Source organism: Tamandua tetradactyla, chromosome 1 (assembly GCF_023851605.1).
Source record: "Tamandua tetradactyla isolate mTamTet1 chromosome 1, mTamTet1.pri, whole genome shotgun sequence".
NCBI lineage: Eukaryota > Metazoa > Chordata > Mammalia > Pilosa > Myrmecophagidae > Tamandua > Tamandua tetradactyla.
The window spans coordinates 153,311,936-153,324,800 of NC_135327.1; the positions used below are offsets into that span (position 1 = coordinate 153,311,936).

Consider the following 12,865-nt stretch of genomic DNA (forward strand, 5'->3'; position numbering starts at 1 on the left):
AAAATCATGCAGAAAATACAGAGTTCCCATATACCTGCCCCCATCTTTGACATTTTCCATTAGTGTGGTACCTTTATTACAACTGATGAGAGAATATTATATAATTGTACTATTAACTATACTAACTGTAGCCCATGGTTTACATTAGGGCTTACTGTTTGGGTTGTACAGTGCTATGCTTGTCTTGTTATTTTATTTTGTTTTAAAATTTTTATTCTAGCAACATAGATGCCAACTAAAACTTCCTCTTTTAGCCACATTCAGATACATACTTCAGTGATGTAATTCCATTCACAATATTGGGTTACCATCCCCACTATAGATTATCAAACTTTTTCCATAACCTCAAAGAAACTGCATCAAATGAGAATTAACTCCCCATTCCCTATCCTCTGCCCGGCCCTTGGTAACCTGTTTTCTATTTTTTTATTGATTGGGGAGAGTCACTTAATGTATAGAAACAGGATATCAATATCAATTTTAGAGTGTATATATAAAAGCACTTACTCTGTGATTATTTTCATAAGTGCTCTTTAGCTGAAAAAATATTTTATAAACTCTAACATAAAAAAGCCTCCTCCATTAAATTACTAAAAGCAGATATGAGTTAAGTATTTACAAAGAGAATTTCTAACCTCTTATAATGAATTCTAAGCACTGTCTTACTGCTGTTTGATTTTATGTTTTATAGAGTGTGTCTTTAGAAAATTTAAGTCTGTTTCCATTCAGAATTAAGTCAACCGATACATGATAATGATTAATTCTACAATATAGTAGGTATGTATGTGGCTTTTGTTTAAGCCTTAAGAGACTATTTGATGATGGTTTCAAGCTGTTATATGATCTGCTGCTAGATTTCCAGGCTGCGTGCTACTTTCCTTTGGACTTTGCCTCAAAAAACAGGCATGTCTTTGTGTATCATTTTAACTTCGCATCTAAACCTGATAGAATGAGGTTTATCTTCAAGGAAAAAAAATCAGCCCTCATATATTACATCATCACTACACACAGTACTAGTAGATTGTGTTCACTGCCATTACCGTCATATTTTCAGATATTGGGATAATATGTAAATGTGTGTGTATTGTGCATTTGTGAATGCTCTCTTTTGTGTTCATTAAGCAGATGTTTTCTTTTTGAAAAATCTTTTTTTAAAATCCACCGACTATGTTTGCTAGTTGTTCTATTTATTTACCCCAAAGTTGACATACAGCACAGGTGTAAAATTGACCGATCAGCCATTTTCAAAGGGCATGGCAGCACTTGGGAGGATTGAATTTCTTACACTTTTTACCTTGTGATGTTTGTTGGCTTTATAAGCCACTGAGTTTCTTTATCTGAAAACATGTCCTTTTCTATTATTTTTTTATATTAGCCAGTGAATTAAGGTATGCATTATTATTATTTTAATGTATAATCTGTATATTACTTCCCATGAAATAGAATAAAGGAAATGTTTCATGTACTAGGAAGAATTTATAAATAAATAAAATCTATTTAATTGTTATGAGGAATGGAGAGACAGGATTGTTCCTCTCCTCTCCACATACCACTCTATTACCTCTCCACACACTCTTCATTTTTCTACCTTTTAAAAGAGAAGTTACTAAAACTTCCTAGCTTTCATGCTTACATTATTCACTTTTATATCAGAGCACAGACTATCCTCTCCACAAAATATTTCTCAAGGACAGAGAAGAAAGCAGAAATCACTGTAATTCACTTACATTTTGCATGTGTTGGCTGAGGATTACTACATAACTCTTGTGGTCAGGGTTGGGGCGGGGGGGTAAGAGGGAAGTGAAACCATCTCCCTTGTCTCGAATGACCAGACATTCCAGGTAGGATGATAATTCAAATGCCCAGTGTTTTCAAGAAAGGAAGGGTTAAGTGTCATAGGAGGTCTAGGGATGGAGAGATTCCACCAACTGAAATAGGAGACTTCAAGAGGACAGAGAAGAATGCAGAATTTGGATAGGGAGACATGAGTAGAGATAATTGGAAGTGTCTTGTAGGCAGAAAGATATATACATAACAAAGTCTGGAGAAAGAGATGTTCAAGGCATATTCTGGAGACTTCCTTAACTTCCTTAACTTCCTTCCTTCCTTAAGTTAACTTCCTTCTTTAACTTCCTTAACTGACAGGGGTTTGAGGCAGGCAGCAAAGGGAAATAAGGCTGGATGGTTCAGTTGGGGGTAATAGGATGAAGGAGGCACCAATTTCTTCCAGGACTCAGTAACTTAATCAAGCATTGAACTCTGCTACCAAAATATTAAAGACATCATGGCCTAATGAAAACGATTCATCTGTAATCCTTTATTGATTTACTCATACTCCTCTTTACTTTATTATTATGAATATAAAGAATTGAATATATTAGGAAGAGACTTAAGGAATTTTTAATATATTGTTTTATACTTTGAAAAATTGAAGGCAATTTTTATGTATTTAAAAATAAAGAAATGGTACAAAATAGAAATGCTGGACTTTTTAAACAGTTCTTTTGTGAATAGAATTTTAACGCATTGCAATAATGACATTTATTGTATAATGTGAACATTCAAAGCTAGGCTTTTGGGAAAAGTGATGGAAACATGCTGCATTTTTTTACCAAATCCGTTTTTAAAGATGAAAAGTAATTTATATTGCCATGATTTTTATTATTAATTATTTCTGAAGATAAAATAATAAGCAAATGAATTTAATCAAATAAGTAAATGTAACCTTGTTAGCTATTATAGGTGGGCAGTCGTGGAGATGCCGGGAAAGCATGGTATATCATATTTCTTTCGAATCTTGTTGCAGAATCAAAATCTATTCTATTCCTCAGTTCCACAGGAATTGGCTAAGACAGGATTCAAATAATAAAAAAGATCCTTATTGTATAATTCGATTTCTCTATTCACTAGAAAATTTGAACGAAAGTTCGGAGATCAAGATGACAGATATCAGTGGGAGGGGACTGGCACTGGAATTGACAGCCCTCTTGCCTGCATTTTTACTAGTTCTGCTCTTATTCTATTGCTTCCTCTTGTTTGCTTTTTGGGTTTTCTTCATATGCAAGAAGTGAGCATAATAAAGAAGACATAATAAAGAAGTCTTAGTGATATGAAATAATATTTATGACTGGAAAAATAGTTAGGAAAGGACTATGGGTGCTATTATTGCTCCAAATTTGGTGTGTATATTTTAAAGTTTTCCATTTAACTAGCAGACTGATTTAAGATGACAAATAGCGTCAGAATTATGTGTGTGTGTGTGTATGTTTGTATACGTCACTATCAAAACATTAAGCCTCAGCAAGAAAACAAGGAAACTACATTTGTCCAATGTTCTTTAATGTTGAGGGGTGAGTCCCATCTCGTTGATTCATTTTTTGTTACACTGAGAAATCTCTTATTGAAATACTGATGGTTTATACAAATGATTTTAAAGGTAATTATTTTTATTAGTTACAAGTAGCTTGTCTTGCCAATTAATTTTTAGAACGTTGTTTCTGTCTAATAATCAGAAGCCCCAGCAAGATAAAAGGTGATGGTTACTAAATCACATTTCTTACTCAATTTAGGAAGCAGAGGTGCAATGTATCTCCCTTTGCTTACTATCATGCCACACCTTCTTTTGGCCCTTAACCAATACTTGGGGACACATGAAGAGTTATGCTTACAAAGATTACACTTGCCATGATGACTTGCAGCTGAATCTTTATTAACCAGGGGCTGCCAGTTCTTCTTGGAATCCATTTTTCTTGTTCAACATAATGATCTGACCAAAATAGTTTGCAAAAATCTACCTGTGCACCTAGTGATAATTTCACAAGTTCTTATGACTTTATTTCAAGCTCTTCATAAATAATGTCTGGAAAGTCAGTTAAACCACAAATTCCTTTCTCATTGTATGCAGAGAAATTCAGAATTGTTTTAAATCCTTTAAACCTTCTATTGTCATATCACAAATATGTATGAGAGAGTTTAGTAACTTAAAGCTACCAAATGTCTATAAAAGAGATAAAAGAAATTACATTTTCTAATGGAATAAGTACAATTCAGGCACCTGTGCTCATAAAGTAATGTAGGATTTTCTGTATTAATAAGATGTGGCATATTGACTAAAACTCTTAAAGGTGGAATGCAAAAACCAAGCCACTAAGAACTAAAGAAATGCTAACCTTAACTCCATTGTAATTTAGACCTGTCAAAATTATCTGGACAACAATTTTAGAGATAGTATGTTAAGCATTGCCTAGAATTTTCCACTTATAATGAATGAAAATATGTTTTCTCAAATGATCAAATATTTGCTGTAAGTTCTACTTCAGGATGTTTGTATTTGTTCATCAAAAAAGTTAGAGTCAAGGATTCAGGTCCAGTGGAACTTGGGAGGTGCATGCAATTAGAGGCTTTGGAAATAGTTGTGTACTGAATAAAAATTAAAGAAATCATTTAATACAGGATGAAATTCAGTTTATATGTGTCATTCTGTTTTTCTCTTCCTATAAATGCACACTTAGATGTGTAAGATTATATAGGCAAGCTTCATTCATTAAATGTGCCTTATAGGAATGAGGCATAAACAGATTACTCCTTCAGTTTGAAGAACAATGTTCTCTGATGTGCTCTCTGACAGAAGTTCCTGTGAAAAAAGAAACATGCAAATAGGCTCCATGTGATTTTCTTCCATATTCTTTACACTGTATACCTATGTCCCTTTCCTGAGGACCAGATTTATAGGGTATCAATGGAAGTGCTCTGTTTTGGATATAGTGGCTACTCAATAAGTAGTTGTTGAAGCAATTAAACATGAATCTTTGTATAACCCTTACCTGAATAAGTTATTAGTTCCATTATTTCAACACACTCAGTCATAGATAACAACAAACAACAGCCAAGTCACTGCTATATTTGATATCCATTTCTCCCCCAGTAGATTTCCATGTATCCCTATATGCCTAAAAATTTTGAGATATCACCTAACAACCTGATAATCATATAATGAATATCACCAATCACTTTAGTTGTTTGTTCTCCAAATGCATCTTGTGGGGTAATTCATTGGCTTATAATGAGAAAACATTAAAAATTTGTTTGAAGAGAAAAATATCTCCAACTAGCACAAATACTCAGCTTATTTGTAAATTGTTTAATATCATTTAATGCTTTATGCATTTAGATACAAATTCATTCTTAAGCAATGGTTAATGGAACTTTTAATTTAAATGTTCAACCCTGAATAATAGTTGACAGTGTAATTGTTAAGCTACGTTACAGAGCCTCCATTTACAAGGGAAAAACGTTCTTTAAAGAGGACCACCAACAAAATATTGTGGAATAGAAAACTAATCTCCAAATTGTTTCAGTCTTTGTCACATTTGATTTATGGATGCCTTGACTTTGAAAATATAAAGATATAACGTGTGCATATATAAAGTATTAGTCAAGCAAACATAATGTGTTTCTTCAACGTAGGTTTACACATTTCAATTACATGTGTAATTTAAGGACAACACGGGTTTGTCCTTTAAAAATGTGAAATGGAAGTTAAAATATTTGCTCTATCACAATATTTGGGTAAATGATACAGTGGTAAACACAAATTTCATGGTAATACTAAAGGATCAAAAAAGTCCTTCTGCTGTTGTCCATGTTTTATCTATTTTTGAAAACCAAAGTGCCAAAATATTCTTGGGGGGAAGAAAAAAGAAACTGTACAGGAAAAGAAACGAATGCAAGAAATGGTACTTTAAGTAGTGAAGAGACATGAAGCATTGCAACTTCATAGCCTGCTAAAGAGCAACAGCTGTACCTAATTTCAACTTGACGTGCTTCAGATCTCATATTCACATAGGTATTTAATGATCCAAACATAATGGTCCTATATAGAATAATTACTTATATGAAGGAGCAAACTTCATAATGCATTTTTTTAAATGATCCTTCAAGAGAAAAACTGCACTGGATCTTTGAACAATCAATAATCTCTCACCAATCCAAATGTTTGGGGGTTAAACAGCTTATCTTTTAAGAGAGAATAATAATATTGCTGAGGTTACTTCTTTTTGACAGATTCTTTTTGTCTGCCCCCTTCCCAAGATAGCCAGTACAACGAAAAAAGATAGAATGCCAAGCCAGTCATTAAGTCATAGTGGTAGGTAGTTACGAGAAATATCAGAAACAAAAGGAAATAAGGTATTTTAGAATTGATGTATTTTGAAAGCAGAGATTCACTGCTTTGCACTTGATTTTCCTGGGCTGGGCTCTCATATTCCTTGTCACCTGAAGAGAACAAGGGTTGTCCAGAGTTTAATAATCCTTCGTTTTCATTCCCTTCCTCCTCCATGTTCTCAGGAGATTCACTCATTAAAATCTTTGGCCCTAGATATTTTTCCTCACTGTATTCTCCTTGTTGGAAATTCTGGCTTATGCATCTTTCTCTTCTATTACCAGATGTCACTATTCTTGAACTTTTGGAAACTTCAGGTATGGAACAAGGAAGAGGATGCTTCTCAATATCTTGGGTGTCACTTGATAGATAACAATTATTTTCTGATTTGGTTAAAACAGATTGGAGAGTCACAGTAGTCATTTTATCCTCTCCAGCAATTGCCTGTTCATTAGATGGCGCTGACGTTTTCGTATGGGGAAAGGAAACACGACAGTGTGCCTGAGGAGCTCTATTAGTGTCTGAGGTAAAAACAGAGTGAACAAGGGCTTTGCAATCTGTTTTCTTTAATAATTCTTGAACCTGCCCATGATCTCTCTTTTCTGGAAATATTTCTATATCTGTTGGCAACATTTCCAAATGCAAATCCAGTTTTGAAGCTGCTTTTTGATCCCCTGTAATGACCTGTAAGGATTCTTCTACAGATGATACATTTCCAATGCCACATTTCTCCCTGTCATGTGTCTTCCCAGGATTGTACATAGACATGGTTTCTTCCTTCTCCATTTCATCTACATGTACAATACAAACACCTAAATGTGATTTCTTTTCAAAATCATTGTCATAGATTATACTCTCTGTATCCCGTTGACAAAGGGTATAATGTGAATCATCATTTCTCTCTTCATGTGGATCAGACGGTGTTTCTTTTTCCTCTATGGGCCTGTCACTTCGTGCTGTCTCTTGAGGTATCTTAGCAATTATTGCTTTTTCTCTAGCAGACATGCTTTCTAGAGTACTTTCTGTTGTTGTCTTAATTATATAAGCTGTACCTGCTTCTGTTTTCTCAGTAATACCATGATCAGCTAGAGAAGACAGTTCACATCTCACTGTTTCTTGGCAGGTAAACAATTCTTCCGTAGGAGTAGCTTTCAAACTCCTTGTATTACCACATTTTTCCCACATATCTTCATAATCTGCTTGTTCTTTGATCTGCCCTATTATATTTGTCTTACTCTCCCTGGCTTTTCCCTGACTTTCCAGAACATTCCAACTTTGTTTCTGCTCTACATTCTTACACTGAACTTCAGGATTAATCTGGTCTATTTTTTCTTTTTCAACTTGGAAAAGATAATCAGTCCTCAAAACATTTCCATTTCTTGATGAACAAACTTGATCAGACATCCCTCCTAAACTCGTGCCTCCATTGGTCGAAAGAGCACACTCTAAAGTTGCTAACCCAGCTTCTTCCCAACTTAAATTTGTCCTTGGTGAATGGAACATATCTGCTGCTACTGCACGGCTGGGACTTGTGGTCTCTTTGCTCAGCAGACCAGTTAGGTCTCTGTTACTAGCTCCAGTCACTTCCACACTTATTTCAGGGTGGCCCATCTCCTTTTCTTGGTCATGTAAGATTTTGTTTTGCTTTTCATTATCACTTAAATGTATTCTTTGTTCCTCCTCATCCTTACCATCTCCATAATCTTTCCTGAAAGATCTTTCTTCTGATGATTTTTCCAGATATACAGATATATCTGAGCAGAAATTTCTTCTTAAACTTTCCTGATCTTTTATTTCGATATTCTTAATTCCACCTTGATGTTTTTTCTTAAGGTTGCCTGCCATTAGTTGATCTGAGGATGGACAACATGTTTGCACTCTGCCTCTCCCTTGGGCTGGATTAGCATTATCATCCAATACCTCTTTGCTGCTGATATGTAATTGCACTAATTCATCACTACTAGTATCTCTTAACGATGGCTTGATTTCTCCCATATCTGAGGTAATTTCCTCTGGAAGTTGATGAATACACTTATGTCTTGAAGAATATTTTTCATTGCAGGAAATACTTCCCTTTAAGGAGCTTTCTGCTGACAAACTTGGAGACAAAGGTCTTTTCAACAATTCAGTGCATATTTCACCATGGATTTGCTTCTCTAACCCTTCAGCTTTATTTGGAATATTGGCTGGATCTGTTGAAAATGTATTCTTTTCATCTCTGGAAGAAGTACTTCTAGTTCTTAATAAGCGCTGATTTATCTTAAGGAATAAAAACAACAAAAGTAATGACCAAATGATCTTTCTAAATATAGAACATGAATTATGAAGATTTCATTAACTTGCTTAGTAATTGTCTAATAGATTTTCTTAACTCATTTCTTTTGTGGATATTTTGCAAAATTTTGGGAGCTGAATGTTTTGGGGAGACACTTGTAGGGTATGGTTTGGAAATATGATTAATAAGAAAAGGGGCCCCAATTAATCACCTTCCCAGTTTCCAAATATCACATTGTATTATTCAACTATTCTTGCTTGTCATTGCACTTTCTCCTCACTTTGGATATACACATTGATAGCTCCATGCTAATCAATTAGAGAGCTGCTTCCTGGGTGCCCCTTGCTGCATTTACACTTGCTGTAGGTGCCCCCATTACAGTTTCTCTTATTAATATGTTTTCTGCAAAGCCTCTGCAAACTATTAATAGCAAAACGTCACTCAAAGAAAAGTGAGGGAGTTAATGTCTGTGCAAATTCTGTTTTAATGACCCTCTGCCAACTGGTACTCAAATGTATTTGAGTTCTTCAGTGATGCCAACTGTCAGGATTTAACAGTGAGATGCCTGTTTTTTTTTTCCTCATAACTGACATTTGCATGATCTCAATAATTATATGCAAATCTTACGTTTTCCCCTTCTTCTCACATAAGGCTCATGTTACTTGTCAACTGCACAGCTGTCTTGTAAGCCAATGCCTGTGGGTTCCACAGATTTGGTTGTATTTCCATCTATTATAGAACTTCATTGTTTTATGCATTAACGTCAGCATGGAGCAAATTAGCATCTAAATTACATCTCCCTGTTCATTTATTGGACATACAATCTCAGTAACTTCTAAACAAACTTTTATATTTGAGCCTGCTCATTGTAATGAGGTGTATTGGTGAAGTATGTGATTTTTCAGGGCTCTTTTATTATATTCTGTGGTTTGAAAAAAATGGCAATGTTAACTTTCAGCTGGTGAGAATTCTCACAATGGGTGACAACTTTGTAGTTTCTTAAAGTTGGAGCAAAGTAAAGTGCATACTTTAGTGATGCAGCTTCCCATATCACTATAGAAAAGGTGGAATATGTGGGGAAAGAGATGAGCCCTATTTCTTTTCTGTTTCAGCACTGACACGTGAAGAGGCAAACGTCATTTTAATATTAGGTGATTGTGAATCCATATGTCCCAATGATATGTGCGCCAATCAAATATAGTAAAGAGTAAATTGCGTTATGTGGCTCATTTATTTCTATTTCTTCTTTTGTGATAAAAATGCTATCTAAACCATTCCCAAAATATTCCAAATATATTGAATGTTCACCAAATGTGAAATTTATGATAACAAATTTAATACTAAATTGTACAGTACTGAATTTGTTTCCTGTTCAAAGCATGGCATAGGCTATTTTTTTTTCACTTGGTAACTTAATATTCTACAATGGTATTAAACTTTGAGAATCTCAACTAGGAAGAAAGTAAGAAAAAATGCTGCTAAATTCAAGAATCAGAGACTGGTAAAGGTGGACGGACCTTAACAATCACCTAGTCCAGCCCTCTCATCTCACCGTCCAGATGAGAAGTTTATGCTAAGTATGTATTTGTCATAAAGATTAGAAATGCCCATCAGTATAATGCTACTACTACTATAATTTCTACAAACTATTACTCAGAGCTGCTGGTGAAGAAATAGGAAATGAATGTCATTCCTTTACCACTGCAGAGACCAGAAGCAACATACTGAAATGAAAGTTCCTTGTTGATGATCATGCTAGAAATGCAAGGACAGAATTGGCTGTGCTTTCCCATTTGAAAATTATATTAGTAGAAGCTATTGAAAGGCAGGCATTGCAGCATCTTTGAAGCTTAAATGGATTCATGTCCTCTAATACCGTGGCAACCGGAACACTTACCATCAACTCTAATTCTTTTCCATTATGTTCATCATGTTTCCTGTTTACGTCTGTTACATTTTGATTACTGGTTTCCAAGTCTTCCTCGTCCTCATGACTACAAACAATTGTTGGGATATAGGGATCTGAAAAGTTAATACAATTGTATCTATGTAATTTTTTTTTAACTGCAGGTTTTAAAAGAGACTTTGTTTAAAAATTAAATAAGAAATATTACCTGTGTTCCTTGAATTCTCAAAGTTATTCTCTTCTGATGTTGCTGATGATTCTTCTTTACTGTCAAATTTAAAACAAAGTATATATATTTTTTCTGGGACCACATCTTCTAAATATTTCATACAGGAGGGAATTCAAGACAATAACAAGCCAAATAAGTAATATAAAACCTTTCATATTTTTTTGTATTACTTTGTATATAATATGCAGAATGATGCAACAGTAAATGCTTTGGTATAGAAAATTTAAAGATAATTCACACAATGCCATATTTCTAAAGAAGTTTATGTTGTTTATATTAAAACTAATATAACCGATGTAAAAATACATGTAAATGAAGATTATTATACCTTTCAGGAATCTAATTTTCACAAGTGAGAACATTTTTCTCTTGGTTTAAATGATAAAGTTTTATGAGACGACAGTCCATTTGTGGTCATGGAAATTGCTTTCTAAAGTTTCAATTATTGTTTCTTTTTGTGTACATTTCACTCAAAATTCTTTCAGTTGAACTGATATAACATTAATTCTTCAGAACGGGAAGAAAAACAAGTTAACTAAAAACTGAAAAGACAGCTAAATTTATACTCAGTTAAAATAGTTTCTATGTGTATTGACATAGGACAATTTTAAAACTGAGACGTCAGTTCGCTCTTATGCAAGTATCTATTTTCTAATTTAAAAATGATTCAGATTATTCTCCTTTTCTATCATTTTCTACATACTGATTGATAAAGATATATACACTTTAATTCAAATATAATATGTTTGTAGGTATATTTGTAGAGTCTTTAGTATTTAGATAAGAAAAGTTAGTGAAAAAGGCCACTTCAGGTATAGTTATGTCATGTGTCTATATATCAGAAATATTTGGCCCCATATGTACATTTTCTTGTGCTATCTGAGCTGACTTTTCTTCTAGTGACATTTCTCAATTACTTCTTTTCTGCAACAAAAAAGTTTAGAGAGTTGCACAGTGGATGATAAATTTGTGTAATAGATTCTAGTCTTCATTGCACAGGCAATTTTAATCCAAGTCCCAGAAGGACTAATCTTATTTCACCAAATCTGAGAAAATTGCAAACTCTTCCATCCTGATTATATAAGAAAGTAATTTTCAGTTTCATGTATATTTATGAAGCTTAATTTTAACTTTACCAAAAGTATTTGATACCTCCAGTGGATCCGTAAATGAAAATAGTGCTCTTTTATAAATGAAAGTTCACGAGAAAAACATATTATTTACATAACTGATTAAGTCTATAAATCTGTACTGTTTAATGAAGCCAATAACAATGCAAAGAATTATTTTTTTGGAATCCAACTGCAAGATGATGCCCTTTTTTAAAATATACATAATGTCTATGCTTCCTCTTTATTTACATAACAATATGTAAAATCTCATTTGTAGAGGGAAAATTATAGCCATTAAAAAATTTTTGTCTTTACATAACCAAAATGCTATTAATAATTTTTTAAACTTAATTTACAATATTTCGCTTTTTAAAGAGTGATTGATTTGAAAGAAAAAGAGCCTGCCTTTAACTTATTTTGTGGACAAATGATTAGGTACACACCGTTGTGTTCATATGTGGGGCACCTTACAAAAACAGTTAAAGATAGACACATAGAGGAAACAACTTTGAATTCAGAAATAAATATAAAGAAAAAAGCTAAAAATCATAAAATTTGAATATTATATAATATAGCTAAAAGCAACATCTAACAGATGATATGCATGGCTCCTACAGGGAAAAGAATAAAATTGTATCAAGAAATTATTAAAGACCTAGAAAAATTGAAAAATATACCATGTTCATAGATATAAAGAAGATATTATGAAGATGTCAATTCTCTCTCAAATTGATCTGCAGATTGAATCAATTTTAATCAAAACCCCAAAGAGTTTCACAGAATCTGAAAATCTGATCTAATGAGAAGAGTAAAGATCTAAAAACAGACAGAAAATATCTGAAAAATAGCAGGGAGGAGGAACCTGCTCTACCTGATTTCAGGATTTCTTATGAATGTTTTGTTAAGACAGTGTTATATTGGTACAGGAACAGACAAACTGCCTAATGAAATAAGATTGAGAGCTTTGAAACAGACTCACACATATATGGAACTTTGGCATATGGCAAGCATGGCATGTCAGACAGCAGGGAAATGAGGAATTTTTCTGTGAATGGATATGGGGGAAATGATTACCCTTGTGGAACAAGATGAATTAATACATCACATATACAAAAATCAACTCCAGATGGATTAAGAACTTAAGTGTCAAAACCACTGAAATTCTTAGTAGAAAATATAGGTG

The 12,865-nt window shown here is 33.5% G+C and overlaps 1 protein-coding gene and 1 long non-coding RNA gene across 6 annotated transcripts in view; one reads left to right on the top strand and one right to left on the bottom strand.

The window, feature by feature from the left end:
* LOC143644274 (uncharacterized) overlaps positions 1-12,865 on the top strand; it is a 262,187-nt gene that overhangs the window by 106,444 nt on the left and 142,878 nt on the right. The window lies entirely within an intron of this gene.
* The window catches only part of PPP1R3A (protein phosphatase 1 regulatory subunit 3A), a 37,658-nt gene continuing 28,115 nt past the window's right edge, over positions 3,323-12,865 (bottom strand). Inside the window, exons 2-4 of the mRNA XM_077112972.1 lie at positions 10,550-10,608; positions 10,333-10,457; positions 3,323-8,419 (exon numbers count right to left, since the gene is read on the bottom strand). Of these exons, the coding sequence (XP_076969087.1) occupies positions 6,047-8,419; positions 10,333-10,457; positions 10,550-10,608 (2,557 nt within the window). The 3' untranslated portion in view covers positions 3,323-6,046. The remainder of the gene's footprint in view (positions 8,420-10,332; positions 10,458-10,549; positions 10,609-12,865) is intronic.